The sequence below is a fragment of the Pristis pectinata genome, chromosome 1, assembly GCF_009764475.1.
Source record: "Pristis pectinata isolate sPriPec2 chromosome 1, sPriPec2.1.pri, whole genome shotgun sequence".
Taxonomy (NCBI): Eukaryota; Metazoa; Chordata; class Chondrichthyes; order Rhinopristiformes; family Pristidae; genus Pristis; species Pristis pectinata.
In genome coordinates this window covers 112322288-112348708 of record NC_067405.1, presented here as the reverse complement: position 1 = coordinate 112348708, position 26421 = coordinate 112322288, and the positions used below count along the sequence as shown (strand labels likewise).

Sequence of the window (26421 nt, the reverse complement as noted above, 5' to 3'; positions counted from 1 at the left end):
ACCGTTCATGTCCAAACCTATGCTACAGCATTCAGCAATACCTTGAATAATCCCAAAAGAGTTGCATAAACCAAGACCGGCACTGCCGCTACCAATTGGAGACCAGTGTAAATGCAGTTGAGTGTGGTCTGATTTATCAGGATTAAACTTAATTCCTATTGAATTGAATTCTGTCAACAGATCCCAACTATATACATTTAAAAAAGTCACTTCAGCTTATTTTAATCTCCCTTGTCCATTAATGATATTTACCATCAATAATTATTGATTATACTACCAGGATTATACTTTTCCTCATTTCAGCAGTGACTGGATTTAATAAAGTATTTATTTGGCTGTAGAGCTTTAAGATGACATGCAAATACAAGCATTCATGTTTATTAGTTAATTTCACTCATCTGCATAGTTGAAAGGCTGATCTAAATTCTGTTGAGTATTTTAGCTGCATCCTTCCACTCAGTCATCATTATCCATCAATTTATTATCCATTGATCCTCAGACAGGAGGTAGCACCCAGACCACACCTTGATTTTTTTTCTAACAAATATCTTTATACATATCCACATGGTGTGTAAATACATTGATCTATTTCCAGACCACTTATGCCAAATGGCTCCCTGCTGGGAGCTGTTCTAATAAAGGTGCACTATCACTGCTTGCATGTTTCAACGGAAATACTTTTATACTTTAACATCTTTAAGTATTTTAATGCATTCATTAATGCTCATGTATCCTTTTAGAACACAGGGCAGATTTACATTGATTTGGGGTTGGGGATACATTGGGTACAAAGGAGAGGGCCCTGGTTAGATCTGCAGTTTTTTTGCTTTCTGAAGTCTCTTGGTGTATTTTAAGCCATCAAATTTGACAATTAGTTGTCATTATGCAAGTCATTCATGTAGATCAAGTTAAAACTGTTCTATATAGTCTGTAAAGGGAACTCCCTCCAGGCAGAGGGCTCCAGAAGTGGAGTTTTGCTGAACTATTGTGCAGAACTTGGCAAGGGTTTCAAGATTTTAAATACATAGCTAGGCTGCTAAAACTTAGCCTGGCATTTCACAACCTAGCAAAATTACTGCTCTTTCAGGGTCTGGGCATCTAACCTCTGGCCACTGCAAAATTTTATTTTAATTTCTTCACATCTAATCAAAATAAAGGAGTACATACTTGTGTGCAAGTATCCCTTCCAGTTCAAAATCTTTGTAATTTCACTAAGAGAAAATTGCATTGTTTTATTATTAGCTGGATTCTACTTCCTCAGATCAGGATCTAATGGAGGTATTATTTTGTGAACAAGTCTTTCGATTTTAAAATATTGGGTCTTGCATATCCCAAATGTTCTGTTATACTTCATTAAAAAGTAGTCTCGCTATTTGAGCCAAAATGCACTGCATAGCGAGTGTTGTGTCCTTTGGAGGATTTTTAAAATACCATTTCTGGAACAGCTGGCAAATCATAATTAAATGAACTCCACAGTGAAGAACACAGCATACAAGAATGTTAAAGCAAGTCAGAGTGTGTAGTTAATACTTGGCTTGAACAAAAAAATCTTGCTATCTCATTTTTTTCCCCCAAAAGAAAAAAGGTTCAGTCCCTGAAAGAGCAGTAATTTTTTGCCAAGTCATAGCAGGCTAGTTTTTAAGCAGCCACTCCACATTTTTAAAATCTTGAAACTGTTGCCAAATTCTGCATAATAACTCAGCTAAGTAAAACTCACACTTCTGAGATATTGCACCTAGAGGGAATTTCCTTTGCTGATAGACGACAGATTTATTTATCCCCCTCAGTAAAAATGAACAAGTGTATTCACAAACAGGTTTGTTCTCTGTTTAAGGATAGTGACATCAAGCACAGCCATAAAGATACATCAGCTTGCCCCTGTGTAGGGCAGGGTGGTAAAATTAAAGTAAGACAGAAACGTGGGAATTTCAACAATATGGCAAATACCGAAAATTGCCGCAAAGAAGTTTAGACATGGGGAAAGTTACTATGACCCTTCAATACTATAATTCCAAACAAACTCATCTCCAAACTTCTAGACCTAGGACTCCATACCTCCCTTTGCAGCTAGATCCTTGACTTTCTGACCAATAGACTGCAATCATCAAGGAGAGGCAGCAGCACATCCACCATGATTATCCTCCAAGCACTGGTGCCCCACAAGGCTGTGTCCTCAACCCCCTACTTTAGTTGCTTCACACTCACAATTATGGGGTCTAACTCCATCTACAAGTTTGCAGATGACACCACCACAGTGGGATGGAGCACAAGAAGGAGACAGAGAGCCTAGTGGCATGGTGTCATGACAACCTTTCCCTCAATGTCAGCAAAACAAAGCAACTGGTCATTGACCTCAGAAAGCAGGTCAGAGCACACGCCCGTCTGTATCAATGGTACCGAGGTGGAGATGGTTGAGAGCTTCCAGTTCCTAGGTGTAATCACCACCAATAGCTTATCCTGGTCCAACTACGTAGACGCTATGGCCAAAACTCTAGTTCTCCAAAAGGTTAAGGGTATCAAAGATCCCCACTATCTGGGTCATGCCATCTTTTTGTAGCCTCTATCAGGCAGGAGGTACAGAAGCCTGAAGTTCCAAATCACCAGGTTCAAGAACAGCCACTTCCCTTCAACCATTCAGTTCTTGAACCAACTGGCAAAATCTTAATCACTACAGTTTAGCAATACTATGACCACTTTGCACTAAAATGGACTTTTTTTGTTCTAATTGTGTTCTCTTGTAAAAATTGTTTACAATTTATGCTTAATTTATATTTTTCTTGTGAAGGCTGCTTATATGATGCAATGTACTTGTGATGCTGCTGCAAGCAAGTTTTTCATTGCACCTGTGCATACATGTACTTGCGCATATGACAATAAGCCCAACTTTGAAATTCGACTTGTCAGAACCCTCAATTTTTTTTAAATATATAAATACACCAGAGAAAGCATCCTATCCAGATGCATCTCAACTTGGTATGACAACTGCTCTGCCTAAGACTGCAAGAAATTGCAGAGAGTTGTGGACATAGCTCAGTCCGTCATAAAAAGCAGCCTCCCCTCCATGGACTGTCTACACTTCCTGCTGCCTCAGAAAAGCAGCCAACATAATCAAAGACCCCTCCCACCTCAGTCATTCTCTCTTCTCCTACTTCCATTGGGCAGAAAATACAATAGCTTGAAAACACACTCAGGCTCAAGAACAGCTTCTATCCCACTGTTAAGACCTTTGAATGGGCCTCTAGTATGTTAAAGATGAACTCTTGATCTCACAAGCTACCTCATCATGGCCCTTGCACCTTATTGTCTATCTGCACTGCACTAACTGTAACATTAAATTCTGCATTCTGTTATTGCTTTGCCCTTGTACTACCTCGAGGTACTTACGTTTTGAATTGATAAGTATGGATAGCATGCAAAACTAAGTTTTTCCACTATATCTCAGTACATGTGACAATAACAAACCAATTCCAAAGAATTTTCTTATTCACTGGTTACAAATCTTCTCCATATGTTATCTTATTTAACTTTATATAATGAAATTGGCTTTTGCATTCTGGAAAATTCTTTAGTTCTCTAATTGTAGTTGGGAAAAAAAAAGGAAATGTTTTACTTACAAACAAAGTGTGTTTGAAAATGCTATGCACTTGAGGTATCACCAGCTAATCAATCTATGAAAACAGCTCAAGACAATTTGGCCTTAGGCAGCCTTCAAAAATGTCAGAAAAAGAAACTGATGGAAATAAAAGCAGCCTTGGTCTATTTTCTTATTGAAAAATAAACAGGACTCTCTTTAAAATGATACACTGGGAAATTATAGGTCAATTTTCAGTCGTTTGCAACCTACTGGAATCTATAAAACTGGGTGGAATAATGCACTTTGTCCCCAATTAGGTCACATTTAGAAACCAATCAGTAAAGATTTTCAGAGATCATGGCTGACAAGTGTTTTGGAATTAACTTTAGGAAACCGTGGCAAAGTATGGGACTTGAATATAGGGATAATAACCAAACAGTTAGTTGCAGAAAACAAAATAGAGTCTTTGAATGAAACTTTGGTGGTGATTATTGATTCACAGGAGTCTGCACACTTGTTTAAAGAAATTGTGGACTTCGGAATAGACAACATCAATATATGTGCCGACGACATCTAATTTTGGAGCTTGACAATTTGCTAATCAAAATGAGGCCTTCAGGCTATTAGGAAAGTGGGAGTTTAATGCAAAAATCAAAATATCCCTATTTACTATATCTTTAAAATGGGACAGAAACATGCATTCATATATACAAACTACTTAAAAAGGAGGTAATACAGGTGCATCTTTTTGTTATGAACACCCAACTTATATACAGTCCGTATATACGAGCAAGTATTTGGGAGACCAGCAGGATGGACTTGCCAGTTGCTGCAGGGCTGCAAGCAACTTCTGTCATGTGGGAACATGGTTTGTGGCCACATTTGACACGAACTGCTCAGGTTACAAACAGTTCACAGGAACAGAACCCTGCTGTAACCTGGGGAGAATCTGCACGCGAGAGAAAGAAAAACTGCTGGAAATCTGAAATGAAAATGAAGTGCTGGAAACACTCTGGTTAGGCAGCATCTGTGGAAAAAGATACAGTTAATGTTTCAGTAATCTTCACCAGAACTAGGCATGAGGGGAAAACAAGTAAAACTTGTTTGACATTGCAGTTAATTGTGATTTTGAAAAGCTATGTTTGGAGGTGAATTATTCATATTTGGTTTAAGATAATGAAATGAATTCTCACAGAATTCATATTGCTCCCTTTTTTCCGTAAAATGCAACATTGGTTTATCTTAGTTACAAAATATATTAATTCCAAGTATATCAAATAAACCCCCCCAAAAAACTGAGGGGTATTAGTTGAGCACAAGATTGGGTTTAGCTTTGATACTCTCTCCAGGGATGTGATTAACAGACCACACCCTAACTAGGCTCCTGTAATGAATGAAAAACACTATGATTCTGGAGGGACTCAGCAGGCCAGCCAGCATCCGTGGAGAAAAGCAGGTGGTCAATGTTTCATTGACCACCTGCTTTTCTCCACAGATGCTGGCTGGCCTGCTGAGTTCCTCCAACATCATAGTGTTTTTCATCTAGATTCCAGCATCTGCAGTCCTTTGTTTCTCCTGTAATGAATGGCTGGTATGTCATGTGGACTTAAAAAATTACCATATTATATCAAATAATAAACTCTTTAGTAAAATTAATCACCATGCAATTAAAGTAATACTGGCTACCTGGATATAAAATTGGCATAGTGAAGAATATTGGCTAATAGCTGCTTTTCCAGAATGGAAGGAGTTAATTCAATAGTGTTCCCTTAGGGTTGGTGTCATCACTGGTCTTTTTAAACAAATGTTAAAAATTTGGATGTGGGTTATAGAGCTACATTTCAAAGTTTAGAGATAACCACAACCAAGAAAGTGTTAGAAATAATCAAGATAGTACAAGAGACCAGTAAAATGAGCACGATACAAAATTTAATGAAAGAAAATAGGAAGCAATTTATTATGGTAGAAGACAATATAAACTAATTGGTACATACTTTAAAATCAACAAGTATACAAATTGTTGAAAGGTAGCAGGACAAGGTGAAAGGCTGTTAAAAGGCAGATGGGATATATGGCTTTATAAAAAGGCAGAGTACAAAAGCAAGGAAATTATACAAAGTTTTTATAAAACACTAGTTTGCTATCAGTTGAAGGCCCTTGAGAAGGTGTTGAGATTTATTAAATGAACTTTCTACTGGCATTCTAAGTTATGTGGATAACTGGAGAATTTGCAGCTTTATGGTCATGCAAAATAATTAAGAGCTTTGCTGGATTGGCAAAAATTCTCAGTAACAGAAGAAATGTTCACAAGACAGACTGACTTAAAGTAACTGGAAGAACAAGGAAACGTTAGAAATAAAATACTTAGTGGCATGCAAAAGTTTGGGCACCCCCGATCAAAATTTCTGTTACTGTGAATAGTTGAGTAGATGATGAACTGATCTCCAAAAGTCATGAAGTTAATGAAACATTCTAAGCAAGAATAGTGTATTATTTTTGTTTTGTACAATTTTAGAGTGAAAAAAGGAAAGGAGCACCATGCAAAAGTTGGGCACCCCAAGAGATTTGAACTCTCATAACTTTTATCAAGGTCTGAGACCTTCATTAGCTTGTTAGGGCTATGGCTTGTTCACAGTCATCGTTAGGAAAGGCCAGGTGATGCAAATTTCAAAGCTTTATAAATACCCTGACTCATCAAACCTTGTCCCAACAATCAACAACCATGGGCTCCTCTAAGCAGCTGCCTAGCACTCTGAAAATTGAAATAATTGATGCCCACAAAGCAGGAGAAAGCTATAAGATAGCAAAGCGTTTTCAGGTAGCTGTTTCCTCAGTTCGTAATGTAATTAAGAAATGGCAGTTAACAGGAATGGTGGAGGTCAACTTGAGGTCTGGAAGACCAAGAAAACTTTCCAAGAGAACTGTTCATAGGATTGCTAGAAAGGCAATTCAAAACCCCCGTTTGACTGCAAAAGACCTTTGGGAAGATTTAGCAGACTCTGGAGTGGTGGTGCACTGTTCTACTGTGCAGCGACACCTGCACAAATATGACCTTCACGGAAGAGTCATCAGAAGAAAACCTTTCCTGCGTCCTCACCACAAAATTCAGCGACAGAAGTTTGCAAAGGAACATCTAAACAAGCCTGATGCATTTTGGAAACAAGTCCTGTGGACTGATGAAGTTAAAATAGAACTTTCTGGCTGCAATGAGCACAGGTATGTTTGGAGAAAAAAAGGGTGCAGAATTTCACGAAAAGAACACCTCTCCAACTGTTAAGCACAGGGGTGGATCGATCATGCTTTGGGCTTGTGTTGCAGCCAGTGGCTTGGGGAACAGTTCACTGGTAGAGGGAAGAATGAATTCAATTAAATACCAGCAAATTCTGGAAGCAAACATCACACAGTCTGTAAAAAAAACAGCTGAAGATGAAAAGAGGATGGCACACACCTCAAAATCCACAATGGACTACCTCAAGAGGTACAAGCTGAAGGTTTTGCTATGTCCCTCTCAGTCCCCCGACCTAAACATCATCAAAAATCTGTGGATAGACCTCAAAAGAGCAGTGCATGCAAGACGGCCCAAGAATCTCTCAGAACTAGAAGCCTTTTGCAAGGAAGAATGGGCGAAAATCCCCCAAACAAGAATTGAAAGATTCTTAGCTGGCTACAGAAAGCACTTACAAGCTGTGATACTTGCCAAAGGGGGTGCCCAAACTTTTGCTTGGGGCCCTTTTCCTTGTTATTTTGAAACTGTAGAAGATAGAAATAAAAATTGATCTTGCTTAAGATATTAAAGAAATAGGTCATCTTTAACTTTATGCCTTTTGGAAATGTCATCTTTTACTTGCTTAGCTATTCACAGTAACAGAAATTTTGACCAGGGGTGCCCAAACTTTTGCACGCCACGGTACATAGAGTGCTGAAACACTCTGTAAAAGGGTTATGAAACAATTTGAAAAATAACGAGGGAATTGGATAAATACATGAGGGGAAGTCGTTCAGTGATTTGAGGGATGAGCAGAGCACAAAATTGATAGCTCTGTAAGTGGTGACACTGGCATGACCCTGGGTCAAATGGCTTTTCTCCAGGCTGTATTTTAGGATCCCAAATCTTTTTTTTTGAGATTCATCCAGGAATGGCTTCGCTTTTATTTGAAGCATATTCCCAGAAGTAATCCCAAAAATGCAAGACTACTTTTGTTACTTAAAGCTGAATTGTGGAAGAGCTTGAATGATAGTGTAAAAGCAGATTAGGTTTGTCCCACATTTGGATTTGATTGATGAGAAAAAAAACAGATGGGCATTTAGTTCAAATTTTCTTCATGCAAATCCATGACACAAAACATACAACCTGAGTTTCTCTGTGTGCAAGAACTTGCCCTTAGTTCGAGCTTTGTGGTCTCCATACTAGGATGAACCTATCCTGAGCGTGCCAACTAACTGAACAAGATCCAGGATTGCGATGTTTGAAGTCGCTTCAGCTGTGCACATCCACAAGTCCTAACCTGGGGTCAACACCAGCTCCACAGTAAGCTGTTGACAGTGGTGCATAAAGCTTTGATGTGATCAGCCCAGATATCCACTTGGGTGTATGAAGAAATCGTGGTTTTGAAACCGGAAGTCAGTCTTCCTCAGAATTAAGTAGATCTTTAATTTGGAATCACTGGCAGATTTTGAAACTGCATTTTTGATTCCATATCATTTAAAATAGCCGCAGTAGCACCATGGTGCTTTATCTCTCCTTCCCTATTCCATTTCTCAGCTGCCACATCAGAGTTAATCATACCATGCTTTCTTATCACCTTTTCTTGGTTGTCAAAATTTGTCCAAAAACCCTCATTTAGTTTAAGTTACCTATCCAATAAGTGTACCTCTCCTTCACGTTGCGATACCATTACTTCTGGAGTCTGACAGGCCTATTTCTCATCCTGTACCCTTAGTAGCGTAGACTTGCTTTAATGTCATGTCTTTAAAGTCACAACTCCAGTATATCCAGAACTTGGATTTAACAGATATTGAATAAACAACAACCTTGCAATGTTTTTCTTGTCCAACATCAGAATTGCAAGTAGACAGGAACATCTCATTGCAAACAATGCCATTTACTCAAAATTAAGGATACTAGATGTGTTATTAGACTTAAAGTATGGAGAATCTCAATAGCACCAACCTTGAACTGATTTATGAATGCACTTTGAAAGGGGCATGGGTAACTGGATCAAACCAGGAGGAATCGGGATTCTAGAGGAGGACTATTTATATCTGTGAATGTAACAACCAATAACAGCCTCCACTGGAAATTCAATGAAGTTAATATGAAGTATTAAAGTGGTAAAATAAATAGTATAAATAAAATGAATGGCAAAATGAGAAGTGGTTAATGAAGTGGTAAAACGTTTCTATACAAACATGAATTTGATTCAAAAGAATCACCGTTACCATATAAGTCAACATACTTTTCCATTCCATGAATACTGCACCAAAGCAACTTAAAAAAATCCAAGGGGGTGTGAAAAGGAATGATACCTTAGGGGGAAAAAAAGGCCATATCATATTGCTAGAAGTGTGTTATAGACTAAATCAGATAGAAGAGCAAACATGTTTGCCTAACAAGGCAGCAATTATAGGGGATCTCTACTAACCTAATGTTAGTTGAAATAGAAGTAGAGCAAAGGACATAATTTTTGAAATGCAGTCAAGAGAACATTTTTAATCATTACATAGCAAGCCCACTTTGAGCGAGTGTTATCCTGGACTTCTTAGGGTAATAAATTTGGTAAGTGACAAGGCTGGCAGTGTTGATATTCATTTAGATTTTGCCTGGCTATAGAAAAAAAGTGTGTATAAATTGGGATAAGGTCAATTTTACCAGGCTGAGTTATGATTTAGGAAGAGTGGACCAGTTTACAGTAAATAAGTGTTAGAGCAATGGGTTATAGTCACGGAATCAAAACCAAGTATATTCCTAAAGAGAGAGAGGCAACTCCTAACCTGGACCCCATGCATGTTGGCAAGTACACTGGTAAGACAAGGCACAGAATAAAAGCAGATGAAAAACAGAAGTACAGTAGATACAGTATTGAAATTAAATAAAAATGTAATTTAAAGGCAAAGTGAGCATGTATGTGAAATAAAACTTGCTGATAAAATTTAAGGAAAACCAAGATTCTCCGGAGAGAGAGAAGGCCAAAGCAATGGCCTGTTTCTGCAGATAGGAGGCATGTGTAACTCTTTGACTAGCTTTATGTCCAGCTTAGTAAGAGGGAGAGATGATGTAGATATTGCCTTTGAGAAGGAATAATATGAAGTATCAGGAATAAAAAACAGAATGGCATGTTAAGAGCTCTGACACCTTCAAAAAAGATAAATTGCTGGACCTGGGTAAAATGCATCCCAGGCTCTTGAGAGAGACAAAGTAATAAATAACAAGTCTATCTATCACTTTCCGATCCCTGGCCTACTAGCATGGAGGCAGAAGATTGCAAGATTATCAGGATACTGTTGTTTAAAAAAAAGGACCAGACTCTGAATATAGGCTGGTTAGTCTATACATGATTTAGGAAATTATTGGATAAAATTCTGAGTGACAGTAGGTACCAATTAGAGGGGCACTACTTATTAAAGCAGTCGGTGATGATTTGTTAAGGGAAGGTAATGCTTGACTAATTTGATTAAACTTCATGAAGAGGCAACAAGGAAGTTTGAGAAGGCTAATACATTAGATCCTGCTCACATAGATTTTAGTATTGTTTGACAAAGCTTCCATGGCAGATTGATCACGAAAGTAAAAGCTTATAGGATCCAAGGAAAATTGCTAAGTTCTGAAAAGCTCTGGTGGATTGGAAAATTGCAAATGTAATGTCTTCATTCAGGAAAGGAGATGTAGAGTACAGAAAACTATAGACTAGTTAACGTAACATCTGACACCTAGAAAATACTGGAATCCTATATCAATTAGTACCATGACATATAGAAAAATCAAAATAAATCAACAGTTAACATGTTTTTTTAAAAAATCATATTTGACAAACATATCTTTGTGGATTAATGATTTGGTTGCATAAAGGGGAACCAATTGTGAGATGCATGTGGATTCCCAAAAGGCATTTGGTGTGCTACCACATAAAAGATAACTACACAAGGAAAGAAACCGTAGCATGGATAGTGTATTTTCTGTTGATAATTATACTGGAAATTCAGACAGGAGTCACCAAATTATCTCCTGGGCTAAAAGTACTGTCCCATCAAGAAAGGTTGAGCTGATTAGGGCTATACTCATTGGAGTTTAAAAAGAATGAGAGATCTTATTGAAGCACAAGGTTCTGACAACGCCGGATGTTTCCCTTCATAATCTCAAAATAAGGAGGTTGCATGTTAAGACAGCAGAAGGAATTTCTTATCTCTCAGGGTCCTGAGACTTCAGGATTCTCCACTCCAGGGAGCTGTGGAGGATACATCTTTGAATACATTCAAAATCAAGATAGATTTTTTTGGTCTGAGGAGTCGAGTCATGAGAACAAAGTTGAGGCCAAAATTAGATTGTTGTCACTTCAATGATACCCAGAGAAGGCTTGAAGGACCATTTGTTTTACTCCTGCTCCTGTTTGTAATGCAATTCAAAGCAAAACTGCAGATGCTAGAAATGTGAAATCAAAACAGAATGCTAGATTCAATGGAAAGAGAAACAAGTTAATATTTCAGATCAAAAACCCTTTGTCAATTAACTATTTCTATTCCCATTCCTAATATACTGAAGTTCAATCAGAAATTTTGGTCAGTGGGAGAAAGTAAACAGCAAATGGCTAACAGGAGTTTTAGTGATGGAAGGGCTGCATGCAATTGGGTTCCACAGGGCTCAGAAACAGGCCTCTTACTTTCCATGATATACATTAAATGACCTTAATTCAATTACAGGGGACATGATTAATAAGTTTTACAATGATACTAAAGAAGAAAATTCCATGCTGTAGAATGATATCAGGATATGGGTTAGGTGGGCACAAAACAGCAAATGAAATTCAGTCCAAAAAGGAAATGGGAGATAATGCAATCAGAAGATAAACAAGTCAGAAGTATACACAATAAGTAATATAAATATAGATGACCATAGTAATATTGGAGTGCAGATGCACAGATCCCAAAGCCAGCTGGACAGACGGATAAAGGTGATTAGAAAGTTATAGCTGATAATTTCAATGCTGCGGACTATAAAAAGGAACAAGCAGGGAGGTCATGCTAGGACTGTATAAATCATTAAGCTCTACTACAGATGGAATGCCATCACTACAGTACAAAAAAGGCAAGCATAAAGAGGATGCACAGGAGATCTGAGATTTTCATAGGACTAGAGAACTATAGATACGTGGAGAAACACACCTGGATGCACTTTCTGAAACAAAGCAGACAGTTAACCAAAATGTACAGAAATACAAGACACCTTGGCAGAAAACTTGGATGTAGTTTTAACTCAGTTGCTGGAAGGGTTAGAAGGCAGATGAGGACCTTTTATTATTTTTTTTAAAAGCTTACACCAAAAGACAAGTAGGGGCCAGGATTTCTGTCTTAATGTATTGTGGAGTAGAATCCACAACATATTTTAAAATGGTACCCCAAATGAACAAGAGAACTGTAACCCACAAGGCTCATGAATGAGGGCAGGGAAGTAGGTGCAACTTAAATTGCCAATTTAGACATAATGGACAGAATGGCTTTGTTTGTGCTATAATTTTTTTTTGCATTTATGAATATTTCAACAAACATCCATTAGGAAGTTTCTGACCTTTACATTATCATTGAAATAAAGCACTAATACTCAGCTGCCATGAAGTGTGTTGCCACTTAAGCTCTAGTAGCCAGTTTTGATATTTCTCAAGGCCAAGTGGAAGCTATACTGTTACATAAAATGGGGGAAATGCAACATTTGCCAAAGGATTAATGATCTTATGATGACCAATATTGAAATCACATGTCATTCTTGGATCCATTACAATCTTTTACCATGTATGGACTACTTCATTTCTGTATGTCACAAATAGAACAGATTTGACGACTAAGCATTTTTCATGAAAATCATGAATGAGGTTCCCGAATTATGTTTTAATTATGCAGCTCCTGCCATTTTGAAAAATCTAGCATATGCAAGATGGTGGCAATTTGCTGGCAATTTTTTTTTTTAAAAAGGTCAGCACAAGAATCCTTTGTCTGCAGTACTGCTGGTGGTGACAGACCTTGATAGTTTATTAGGGAGGGATGGGTTTAAGTTAAATTTGAGTAACAGACACAAAAGTATGGAAAAAAATGGAAGAGTGACAATGTTCAGGACAAGAGTGAAATTGCAAGGGAAAGGAGAAAAGCCAAAAGTGAGAAGGCATGATTATTTGGGACAGTTTCGACAAGATCATGATAGAGAAGACAGTCTGTAAGCCTTGAATTACACTTCCTTCCTGTCTAAGTTGGTAAAGGGTATTACTGCTCCAGTGCTACTTCCTCAAAATAAATGAGGTTGACAACAGAAATCTAAAAGCAAAAAAACTGCAGATGCTGGAATCCAAAGTAAAAACAGAAGATGCGTTCATCAGTTACAAGGTCACTGACCCGAGACATAGATGGTTTCTCTCTGCAGATGCTGCCCAACTTGCTCAGTATTTCTAGCATTTGTTTTTAATAATATGCTGACAATGAAATGCACTGTCACATATCAAAAGCTACATTCCTATAACTCAACTAGGAGGAGGGATTGTTTCACATTATTGGGAAAGTGCTCCTGTGTAAATGTGAACATTTGGCTGTTCTTGCTTTGGGCCAGAAATATATTTTTTAAAAAAAGTGCAAGGTTGACACTATATTGAATTGTGGATGGGAAGAAGGATGGCTACTTCAGGTGTATGTAATGATTAAGGCTAAATACAAGTGCATCATTTATAAAAGCAAAAATGAAAAGTCTGTAAATAGTAGTAGTAGTAGCAGCAGTAGAAGAAACAAGTTTTCTATTAACAGGCCTTTATAGAGAAAACACTGGAGGAAGGAAAAACAATAGAATAAGCTTTGGTTTTGGGAGGCGACTGGTAACAGTGATCCATACTGCCCAACGTTAAAGGTATGTAAAGATTGATCTATAGGCACCTGCAATTGGGATGTTCTAGAAAGACAAACAGTTTTGCAGTAATTAGGAATACCAAACATAATTGTGCAAGCAAAATCATGATAATGTCAAATGGATTTTAAAAAAATGTATGCCAGATACAAATCATTTTATTAGACATATGATACATCTGTGTGAAAGCCAGAGGGCAAAGCACAAAATGATGGGGTATGTCCTTAGAATAAAGAAAGATTATTAAAAGTAATAGAATAATATCTGGAGAGCAGCAACAATATTGCTCCTTAAGAAATGCAAATTATAACTTGCAACCTGGAGGCATACAGTAATACAGCAAAGAAACAGGCCCTTCGGCCCAACTTGTCCTTGCCAACCAAGGTGTCCACTTAAGCTAGCCCCATCTGCCTGCATTTGGCCTCTCTCTCTAAACCTTTCCTAGCCATATACTTATCCAAATGTCTTTTAATCTTCGCATACACTAAGTGTTTCACAATAACACGAGGAAAGCCATTTTTCCTTAAATTTTTAACTCCAACTTTCAATGCCAATTTAATAAAAGCTAGGTTGTCAAAGGTAATTTCATAAGGCAATATGTTTCAGTGATCTTTCCTGAGATAAACATTAATCTCTTCATGAGTGGGATGAAATTTCACCTATTTGTGCCATTGGCCTCTTTTGCTCACATCAGAAATAGAAGGGAACCCCATGTATTTCAAGTAACTAGTTAACTATAAATTTTTGCGTTCAGTAAATACTTTACAATTGTAAAATACACATTAAGACGATTTTGTATTTGCTTCAACTTTCACTTCCTTTTAAGGATTTGCATCCTATTTCTTAACTTACATTGAGTTTTGCTATAATTTTAATTCAGTCACATATTGGTAACATTTGAAACGTGCATAATTTAAAATGGAGGTAAATCTATTTATGAAGACTTCCATATAATTCCTCTTGAGAATTTAATGGTAAGCAACATTCTTGAACCATTGTAACATGGAGTACTTTCACTACTAACCAGTGTTGTTAGACAGGAAGTTCAGAAATTTAAACCAGCAACCAAGGCAGAATAATGAAAAATTTCTGGTTCAGGATATCCCTTTGCATCCATTTTCCTTCATCTTTGTAGTGGTCTTGGTAAATTGTAATGGTGTATCTTGTATATTCAGGGATCGTTTCTCAGATACATTGACTAGCTTGAGCATTGAAGCAACAATACTCATCTAAGTAAATGGACAGTTTCCCGTCACTCTCCCAATTTGTGCCTTGAAGATGGTGGAAGGGTTTTGAGAAGTTAATGAAAGAGTCACTCACCTCAGCATAGAATACCAATCCTTACTTGTTCCTGAAGGCTCCGTATCTGGGTTTGATTGGACCAGTTAACTTTGTTCAAAGGAGAGCCCCAGGATGTGGTTTGACCACTGAGCATCAAGGGGAGATGGCTTGACTCTTCATAGTGATGGGTCACTACTTGGCACTTATGCAGTGTGAATGCTTTGCCACTCAACAGCACAAGACTAATGCTTTGCTTATCTTTCACCACGTGAGAATGGACTGTTTCATTTCTGGATGTTGCAAATGGAACCAAACAAAATCAACAGCAAACATTCCCCACGTCTGAATTCATGCATGGAACTCATTAATGAAGCAAAGACAGCTGGGCCCAGAACATTGCTCCAAGAATCTCTGCAACAAACACCCTGTGGTTGAAATGATTGACCCTAAACAACTACAGTCACCTTCCTTTATGCTAGATAGGATTCCAGCCAATGGGAAAATATCCCATTTTCTATTGCCTTGAAATTTAACTGGAGTTCCTTGATAGTTATCAGTCAACAGCTTTTCTGACATCAGCACCACATTGGACAAGAAGTGTAAAGTTTGGAGTGAAGTGGTCTTGATGGAACCCAAATGGAGTGCTGGTCACCAAATAAATTAGTGTTGTTTGATGGGGCTGTCCGTAACACCTTCTAGCACTCCTCTGGTGACTGCAAGTTGGCTGGTGATAGTTAACCAGATGTGATTTGACCTTCTTATGGACAAAGCATACCCTAACAGCTTTTTTTATTTTGTTGGGCAGCTGTACTGGAATAATTTGACAAGAGGTGCAACTGATTTTGGAGTACGTGTGAAAACACCTATGACTTTGTCCAGCAGACTCAAGCACATAATTAAATCAAGACTAGCTTCTGAGATGGTGGTAGTTTCAGAAGGGAGACAAGCTATCAGTTCTGCACTTTCAATATATACTAGGCATTCATTCCTGATTTTCCCCAAATATGTTTCACTACTTTGAACAGAATATAACCCTCCTTCAAATGACATCGTAAAGCTATTTATGTGTACATTGCACTAGATTTGACTTTGTAAAACCTCAAAATTGATCTTTTCAAAGTTTGAAATGCAAAAACTTGGTGCATTAGACTTTTCACTTAACATCTCCATTCAACTGGAGTGCTTTGAAATATTCTCCACCTGCTATCAAGTATGCAGAGCCAACAATCCAGCAGCTCAATATAATCTAGGACAAAGCCATCATTCCATTAGCAATTCATCCACTGTCTTAAAAACCCACTCTCTTCAACAATGATGTACCATAGATACTCACCAAAGCTTCAAGTGCATCTCTCAAACTTGCAACTTGACCAACAAAAAGATTTGCATAGCATATTTAGGACTTTCCAATGTACTTCCCACTTCTGAAATATAGCCACATTTGGAATGGAGGAAACAAGTCAATTTGTGCATACCAAGGCTCCACGAGCAGCAATGAGATAATGACCAGTTAATCAGTTTTTGTGACATTGGTTGAAGAACACATTGGCCAGGATACACAATTTTATATCCAGGGGAAAGCTGTGGGACATTCACTATGCCCATATCAAAAGCATTTATTTGCTTGGAATTAGTCAATTTTTCTCTAAGATATATCTTAATGATAATGGAAATGATCTGTGTAACTGTATCATGCTGAAATCATACAAGTAATTTATCCATTTCTTGCAACCATGGCCAGAGGCATAAGGGGTAATTTCAGAACCTTCAAAGGAAGTGCCTTGCTATTTCCATTGTCTGTGTAATTTTGTCACAGACAAGGTGGATTAGATTACTGTGGACTACAGTATTTTTCACAACTAGGAAATATAGTGAATTGTGGTATTTGATTGAAACTTAAACCACAATTCACTATATTTCCTAGTTGAGGAAAACTTTCCTAGTTGAGATGTACCAGGATGCTGCCTGGATTAGAGAGTATTGATTATGAGGAGAGACTAAAGGAGCTAGGGGTTTACTCATTGGAGAGAAGGAGAATGAGGGGAGACATGATAGAGGTATACAAGACATTAAGAGGATTAGATAGAGTGGACAGCCAGCACCTCTTTCCCAGGGCACCAATGCTCAATACAAGAGGGCATGGCTTTAAGGTAATTGGGGGGGGTGGGGTAGTTCAAAGGAGACGTCAAAGGGAGGTTTTTCACCCAGTGAGTGGTTGGTGCATGGAATGTGCTGCCTGGGGTGGTGGTGGAGGCTGATATGTTGGTCAAGTTCAAGAGATTGTTAGATAAGCATATGGAGGAATTTAAGACAGAGGGATATGTGGGACGAAGGGGTTAGTTAGTCTGAGGAGTGGTTTGAAGGTTGGCACAACATGGTGGGCCAAAGGGCCTGTATTGTGCTGTATTGTTCTATGGTTCTATAGTTAATCATCTGCTTTTAACATTGATCAGTGTGAAGAGGAATGGGACAATAACAGTTGGTTCCATCCATTGCATTTGACAAAACTATCTGGCAACAGCTTTCCTCTGGGAAAATATCACACAAATGTCTATTTAAATACTTGCATGTCCTTTCAGCTTCAGATTTTGAACAAGGTCTAGGCTTATGGATTGAAAGTTACTCATTCTCTCCTGTAACAACAATTCAATTAAAGCCAAAGTTACCAATCTTGATACTAACACCGTACTTTAATTCCAAAACAAAACTCCACAAACTCTCACTGAAGAGAAGCTGGCACGGCAAGTGAAAGGTCACACTGGTACAATACAGAATGGTCTTAGTTTGATTTTAAAGTACACGGTTGAGCAGAATGTTTTACTTTGGTCTGACACATATTTCTTGCCACTGGAATTTTTGACAAAAATTACATTCTCTTTTACATGTACTATTTAAAAGGGCACAAAAACAATGTTTAGGACTAGAATAAAGTTAAAGAAAAGAAATTATTTCCAAGATACTTAAATGCATTTTTCAAGATTAAAATTTAGATTTTTTAAAATCAATGTGACTGACCACCATGTGACCAACCACCATGTGAACAGAGAGAATTCCAGATTTGTTTGCTGGTCTGCACGGTGGAGCTGAGAGTAATGCAGTTTCCTCTTCAGCCTATCTAGAAATAGCAGCTTTGGCTGCATCAGAATAATGAGTCCTAATCCTGTATTGCAACATAAATTGGGTTGATGAATTTGGCACCACTTTGTCTTTTAGATGCGACATTACATACATCTTAGCTGGATATGGAAATAAAATCCTATGGCAATCATTTGATGGACACAAAGCAAGTTTTCACTGGGATTTGACTGACAGTTATTCTTCAACTAGGATAACAAAATAATTCATTCACTGTTTCGTTAGTGTCCAAGAATTTTTTGTGCAAGATTAGGCTGCAAAGTTTCCTATATTACAAATGACTGATGTCAAGAACGATTAATTGACTTTAAAGTACTTTTAAAATACACCGAGGTCAAGAAAGAATTTTTATGTTTGCTTGTTTCTGGCTTGAAGATAAAATTCTCTCTCCTAACTGTTCCTCAATAGCCCAGCTATAAATTCTAATGAAATAAAAGTTTAGGCAGTTTTTTTTTCTTTTTAAGTTGTGCAGTATGTGTACATAAATTCATATCGTCCAAGTTAAGAGAAACAAATATTCCAGAGGATGGAGAAACACATTGGTGGAAATACAAATATCCGCAGTAATGTCATGATAGATGAAATATCAAACCAGAAATAAGTTTGATTATGAAGGAAGAAAGTGAGAAAAATATTGTTAGAAGGCAATGAGATAAGAGCAAAGACATCATTTCATTTCTGTGACAAGAGGATAGACACAAAGGAGATGGATGTGGGTCAGAAGAACAACTGCAGATGCAAATCCCTTAACCTTGAAACGGATCACCTTTAAAAAAAATCTGCTCATTAAGATGCTACGTTAACTTTTGGCACAGAAGGTTATATTTTTAAGACATACGCACTTTGACAGCTCACAATTCATCGGCGCACCATTACGGTAGATAAAACATCCGGTTTTTTGGTCTAACCACTCGAATAACAAGGCAAGAAAAATGCCTTCTGCAACTTGTTCTGACCAAGGGTCTTCAACCAAGTCCTGCAGATTGTGAACCGACCTGCTGAGTACTTGCAGCGTTTTTTCTTCCGATTTTGATTTTAGCATTGCTTTCTTCGCCTTAAGTGAGATTGCATTCTACCGGTCGGTTGCATTGCCGGCACGTTTCTTCAGCGTCCAGCCGTGGTAAGAAGGGTGCCCGGCTGACAGCAGCGAGCCCCCGGGCCGGGCCGCGCCGCGTGCACACTATTTACAGCGGCAGCTGTTTCCGGGTACGTAACAGCTCAGTGACGCATCAACAGCCTCAGACGCCATTGAACCCAACCAACTCCCCAATGACGAGAACAGAAACAGCCTTCATTTGACCTTTTATATTTACACTTCGCAACCTTTTTCGCACTCCATAACAATCCTAAAACTTACATCAGACGGTATCCGTGCGTCCTGGATGATAAAACGACGGACAGCGCGACAGCTGGCAGCTAAAAGCCGAGAATTTCCTGACCCGCCTCACCCTCCGCGCGTTCGCCGCCGCTTCAGCAGAACCTCAAGCAGCAAAAATCGCCACCAAGATGGCGCCGGGGCGCCTCTCCCATCTGCGCACGCGTACGGCTTGAGCGCCGTCTCTGACTACGGGGCATGCGCAGAAGGACGGGAATGCGCTGCACCCTGGGCCCGAGCTGCCGCTCGGACCCGTTTCCATGTGACCGCGCAGCCAATTAGTGCGCTGTGCGGTCGCCTTGCTCAACATTCAGCCAATGGGAGTTCGAGAAGGGCAGGCTCGCTCAACAGCTTGTTATTTCGGTTTTCGCTGGGACCTAGGGAAGTGGACGTTAGCGGTGGATGTGTGTGAGTATGTAGCTCCCCGATCTCCCTACTAGCCCTTTACTTCTGTAGTATTGGAGCGAAAAAAAAACTCCATCCATTAGATTTCGCGCTGTGGGCGGGTGTTGGTTCCCGGTTATGGAGCTGAGGTGAATCCACTGGAGCCCTTTCCCCCTTCTCTCGGTTTAAAGTGAACGTAGGTGGGCATTGAATGGCAGTCAGCTCCGACTTCTCTCGTACTCGCCTGTTCACGCATTTTCCTGCTCCCCTTAGACCCGCGGTTCAATTGAAAACCACGGTTTTAATCTGTTGGGACATTAGAAAGGTGACTTATGTGTTTGCGGAGGTTTCTTGATTTTATTTTATTCATGTGTAGAACCTCGATCGTCGCGATTTTTGTTAAAGCGCCTTTATACGTGAGGGGGGACGGGCTTGAAAGGCGGTCCGAGGTAGCAATCCTCTTTTTAACTTCGCCACTGTTTCCCATCGACCTGTTTTAAAGTACTGGCCTCACTTGCTCTTCCCCAGATGGTGCGTTTCTATAATCGCTTCGAACTGCAAACGAAAAGTCGTGCAAAATGAGCGATTTCTGTTCGGAGGGAGGGTGTTGGAGGGGGAGGGTGCGTTTGGCTGTCGATCTATGAGCGGAGAAGGCGACTGATTTGCCGGGACACCTCCATAATTGTACTACAGGATCCGAGCTTGTTGAACTGACATGGTGCAGAAAGCGAGAGAGCAATGGCGACGTGACACAGGATGGAGGAGCAAGCGGGAAGGGGCAGTTAAATTGTCCTCCAAATCCACTCTCCGTTTTAATTGTATCTTCATTGATCTCTAATTAGATTGTAAAATAATTTCAAGGGTGTGAACTTCATAGCTTCTCCTTCTTGAGACGAGTAGTGTAGGTCGAGGTGAGCGGGGGATGGGGAGGGCAAAATGTTATTTACATTTCGGTGTGTTAGAACCTTGTTCATGTGCTATATAGTTTTTGTAAATTTAATCGTACCGAACGAGTTAAGATCTTATCCTTGTCTTAACTGCAGTGATCACAACTTCGAGCTGGAAGCACCCAAGTAAATAGGACACCCGAAAATGAAGGTAAGTTGTTTGCATTGACTCCATTACTTGTTGACTGTTTCTTTTTTGACGAACAGATGTATATTGATCATTTTTGTCCACGGTATAATGTTTGAGCGTCTCATGCTGATTAGTATTCTTTATTCTGCATATGACCCGTGGGACGGGTCAAGCAGTACTAACATTAGGACAAGTGTTTGGAGCTTTGTCGTCAATCTCAAAATGAATATTGACCATAGCTAATAACAGACCAACTCAAGTGCACTTTATTGGTGAAACTTACAAAAACATCTCAGAACAAGCAAGAAAATGTGATAAACTCAGGTAAAATGAAAGAGGATAAGGTAAGAAGGGGAAATGAAAATTTGTTGAGAATCTTTTAAGTTTGGTTATAGATTAGGAACTGCTGGTGTCTTTTAAACTGTACTTTGTTATGTCCCTGAAAAGAATTTATTCGGTCTTTAATTTCTCCCTAGTCTGCTTTTGCAAAGTAACAATTAAACGGATAACTGTGAATCCAAACGTTTTACACTCTCCGAAAAGTAATTTTGAACTGTTAATGGCCATTTGGCTTGTCCTTTGTCACATAGGCAATATTTGGATTTTTGTTTTGTTAAGTTTTGTGTTGCATCAGAACTCAAAGAATAGTGGTCTCTTTCAGAATTTTTATAATGGAAGACCATTGACTTGAAATGTTAATCCTGTTTCTCTCTCCACAGGTGCTGCCTAACTTGCTAAGTATTTCCAGCAAATTTTGTCTTTTACAGTTTAATAGCAGCGTTTAAGGGATAAATATTGACCAGGACACTGGGTGAATGTGCATGCTCCTTCTTTAATAATTGGAACCATCTACATCCCCCAGGAATATATGTCTCCTTGGTTTAATGTGTTATATCAAAGGAAACCATTATGTTTTCTTCTAAAGATGGTTCAAAGTTAATTTCTTCCATGTGAATATTTTATTTATTTTTACTCAATCTTCTCATTACCTGTGGATCAGCTTGTGGTACTGTCACCACCATGTCAGTAGATTGAGGGTTCAATGGTCATTCTCAGAAATTTAGTGCTATATTGGATGAGGTAATGCTGAGATTTTGTCTTCTAGTATGTTAAACCACTTTCTCAGATCCTCGGACGTACCTCAAAGCAGGGTCAATATTCTGGCATTTATCTCTCATCATTACAAAGACAGATTTTCTTGCATTGCTGCTTGTGGACCCCTCTATGTGCAAATTGACTATAATGTTTCCCACACTAATTGCACTTCTTGGTTAAAAGCTCTATGTGGCGGGACTCCAGAAAAGGTGCAAGATTTTCTTTCTTGCTATTTGAAATAATTGGCAAATGTAATTTCTCTTCCCAAGTGTATGGCTACTGGTAGGTATTTTGCAGCTGGTAGGGTGATGTGAGTAAATATTCTTGTAACCTTTGGACCTCTTGGGTTGCTACCAAATTTGACAGGTGATTTTTCTCACAGAAAACTCTTTATTCCTTTTAAGAATTATGCCAGAATTTCATTTAAACTAACTTTATCTTTCAGATTTTATTTAATTGTCAACTCCTCATTGGAAGGCCTTCTCTGTTTAAATTGAAGCTCTAAGTAATTAGGTGTTTTAATTAGAAGCTGAAATATAAAAACAATGAATAGTACACTTAAAATAATTGGATCACGTGGCCTAGCTATCAAAGTGCTGTTCATTTGGCTTTTGCCCATTTTGTTTGAGGGAAGCACAAATTATAGTAATAATAATTCACTTTGTCTTTGTTTACCAGCACAAGTGTGGTGTCTGAGGCACTAATTCATGACAAGATAAGTGGATGAGTTTGATTTAGATTATTGAAAAGTTTGTTATTTAGAAATGGAATGAAAATCTTGTCTATCTGGGAAGAAGCTTTTGTGCCCTTTTTGGAATTATTTTTAAATAAGAGTTTATGAAGTACTTTACAGAAAGAGGATGCAGTGAAATTAACCTGCTGGATACATACATGTAGTAAGGTGTGACGTAAATGCAAACTTGCCATCCCTGGAACATGAACTTCATAATTAATTACCTCCCATCGGAGATAGGCTCCCTAATGACGTTGAGTCAAATAGTTCGGCTCTAAACAGTGGGTAGGGAATTATGCTGAGATAAATATGGAAAATAGGTCTGTTTTGCTGCAGAAAAGACCACAAACATCATAAACCATCTTTAGTTTAACAACTATCTTTAGAAACCCACAAGTTGATTTGGGAGATAATCCCAGGTTACCCAGACATGGGTTAGTTCTGGGGTTAGTGCTGCAGCGATAGTTCTTAATAGAATACTTGAACACCAAGTTTCTTCTAAGTAAGTCTATTTTTTGCATAAGTAGAACAATTGGAATGAACCATAACATAAAGGTTAAAATAAAAAGTATTGGGAATGTATAAAGTTGAAGAAAAAAAGAATTGTAAAAGGTCTTGTTGCTTCTTTAATCGTCCCAAATTCAATTAACAAATGTGAGCTTAATTGGTATTTTATCAATTTCTGCATGAAACAGAATCTGATGGATCAGTCAAAAGAACAAGTGGGCATGCTTTAATGTAAAGGAGGCATTTGTTTTGTTCAAAATTATGCATTTTGTTTCAATAAAAAAAACATTTTTTTGTTTAGGCAACATTGCAAAGGCAACACTCTTCTGTCATATTTCCAAAAGCCATGACAGGTCATTGACCTAAAATGTCAAGTATGTTTCCCTCTACACAGGTGCTTTCTGACCCACAGAATATTTACTGAATTTGCATGCTTATTTCTTTTGTCATAATTGTTCCTAGATCTCCACAGTTTGAGGACATTGTGGAGTGTTGTCCAGTTTTCAGCACTAACAAAAGCAACTTTTATTGAGTTGAGTCAGTTGAGTAGAGTGCTATATTTTGTTTTTAGATCTATTCCCTGTTGCTGCAAATTTTGCTTCTGTTTAGTCAAACTAAATTGACTTATCTCAAAAAATGATTGATCCTTTCTTTCACGTAATTATTAAACAACTCTTGTTAGATTAACAATTTTTAATAAAAAATAATTTAATATGATTAAAGTACCTCATGTTATTGTGAACATACAATGAGGTTGAAAAATAATTTCTGTGTTTCTTTTCCCCCCAGTAAATTACTTCAGGTTTTTTATTTGAGTTTCTTGGTAAAGTGCACGCCAGCTCTCAACGAGATTTTGTTTAGAAATCTCTCAGATGGCTGCTTGTAAAGCACAATCATCTTCGAGGGTGCAGTTGTCCAGATTTGTTCAATAAATAATAGCCGTGTATAATGACTATGAAACCATTTCTCTCATAGTTGTATATGATAGTGATGGCTCGGTGATTCACAGCTGAGGCTGCGGCCTAGGTATTTGCCCAAAGACAGGACGAAAAGATTCTACAGACCTGAAAAGTGGCCTCTTGAATTCTGTATTTAAAAAGTATATGGCATTATAAGTCCTAGAGCTGTTTGAAATAAACCCAGATTGTTGACACAGCTTATTACTTGAAAGGATAAGTTAAATTCTTGTTTTAGAAGATTTAAGAAACAAGTGAAGTTGTAAACTTGGATGTAATAATGCTCAGAAAACGGGAAAAGAAGCAATCTCTGGTAACAAATGAATATGATTGAATCGTTCATGGTTATAATCGTGGAAGTTAAGTTTGAGACAAAGTATTAGAAAGGTACTGTTGCTTGGAGTCATGAAAGGCTGAGGGGTTCAGTCTCTTTGGGCTGCAGAACCTCACCCTTAAAGCTGTCCAGCATGTTATTTTCGAAGGGGAAATTAAATGAAAATCAGGACTGGTGATAGTTGAAGGAGAAATACCAGGGCTGATGTAAGAGTTTTTCTTGGCTTGAAATGTTTTCCCCCATGGATTCACTGGCACCACGCTGGGAAGGTGGGCCAATCTGAAGAATCTATTCAAATTGGAAAATGTGCATAACTCATTCTGACTGTCCTGTGTAATCATTAATGTGGAATTATTTCTATCAGTGTAGAGATCAGTTAAGATGATTGGTAGGTGAACCAGTTCTAACTCCAGTGGATCCCCAGTCCCAGTTCTGAAATTATTGTGTTGATGCATTGGAATGGTCATTTTATTCATGTTCTGGTATGGTTAGATCTGTACAGAATATGTAAGAGAAAATCCTTGTTATGATTTATCTGAAATTTTCTTGTTCCCATACTTGAATTGTAGTATTTCCTGCATCGAATTATAATAGAAAGATTTAATGCAGATTTTCAGGCTACTGATCTGTGTGTGATGAACGTTGTTGGCTTACTGCATTGTTACACACACATTAATCAAACATCAGAAGTGTTTTTAAAAATCTAGTCAAAATGCATGTAAATATTTGGTTGTGCAGACTTGTGGTTCAATGTTTAAATACAGTAGTTCAGGATCCCTCTGGTATAGCCTGCTTGTTGGTTTATTTTATAGTCTAAATAGCTGTTAAGATGTACTGCAATTGATGTTTTTAAACAAAATTTCAACTTTTTACAATTGCTTGAAACAATTATTTTGATAAATGTTTTTATAAATTGACTGCTTAGATGAAATTCAGATTTAGTGGCTTAGAGTTCCAGGGAGAATAAACTGGCAGAGAGAGATTATGTAGTACGTATATAGAGATGTATCAAAAACAGGGATGACTGCTGTACATAACTGGTTGAACATATAAGTGCAATTGTGTGAAAATTGTATAGCCAACTTCAGAAGTGATTGAATTTATTACAACAGTATTAAATTTAATCAAAGCTCAGAGATCCTTAGTTTGGGCCTACAATTGTAAACTTGGAACTTTATTAGTTTTGAAAAAATGATACGGTTTCTTCCATTTTCAAGGTATGCATTATTGTTCTCTAGGCCAGCTAAAGAATAAACAATGTGCTATTTTCCTCCATTATTAAATATTACAAGCTTCTACTCAAAGAAGCTCATTGTTTCGGTTGTCTACCTTGTTCTTTTGCAATAATTTAAATGAGCCGTGATTCTGCATTTCTTTTCATTTTCTCTGTCCCCTTGTAATTTCCATTTTATTATGTCCATGGGGCAATATTTAAGTTCCTTGATTCCATTCCCATTGAACTTTAGACCCCCCGATTTGTTTTTTTGACCTTCATTGGTAGACATGACAAATTATTTCCCTTCCTTGGATGCTCTCATCCCTTCTTAAAGATTGGTGTCAAAAACACCGCATTTCTCATTTTACTTATAAAAATCTGCTCCATTTCTGACCAAGAACCTGTAGAATTTAACTTAAGAGTCATTTAACTTATCAAATCTGTGCAAGCTCTTAGCCTCTTCTTTCTGCTCCTTTCCCACAGCATTAAAGGTTTGTTTTAACTTGGTGTTTATTTTCGCTCTTGAAAGCCACAATGGAATCTGTATCTGCCACTCTCTTCAGACAGTGCATTCATTTTCGCATCCAAAATCTCAAATGGCCTGCCCTGTAAAGTTGTACATTATCCATCACTGACTGACCTCTCTAAGCCTTTGACTTAT

The 26421-nt window shown here is 38.1% G+C and overlaps 1 protein-coding gene and 1 long non-coding RNA gene across 5 annotated transcripts in view; one reads left to right on the top strand and one right to left on the bottom strand.

Moving 5' to 3' along the window:
* The window catches only part of LOC127571216 (uncharacterized), a 28322-nt gene extending 8709 nt beyond the window's left edge, over positions 1-19613 (bottom strand). Inside the window, exon 1 of the long non-coding RNA XR_007956458.1 lies at positions 19441-19613. This is a non-coding gene — a long non-coding RNA (uncharacterized LOC127571216). The remainder of the gene's footprint in view (positions 1-19440) is intronic.
* A 133-nt stretch (positions 19614-19746) lies between these two features.
* Positions 19747-26421, top strand: part of arid4a (AT rich interactive domain 4A (RBP1-like)) — an 83090-nt gene continuing 76415 nt past the window's right edge. Inside the window, exons 1-2 of one of the 4 annotated variants that reach the window (XM_052024612.1) lie at positions 19747-19866; positions 20886-20940. In XM_052024612.1, coding sequence (XP_051880572.1) covers positions 20935-20940 — 6 coding nt within the window. In that variant the 5' untranslated portion in view covers positions 19747-19866; positions 20886-20934. Of the gene's footprint in view, positions 19871-20118; positions 20168-20728; positions 20754-20885; positions 20941-26421 lie in introns of those variants that run through there. The other 3 variants (XM_052024605.1, XM_052024630.1, XM_052024621.1) reach the window with 3 other exon arrangements.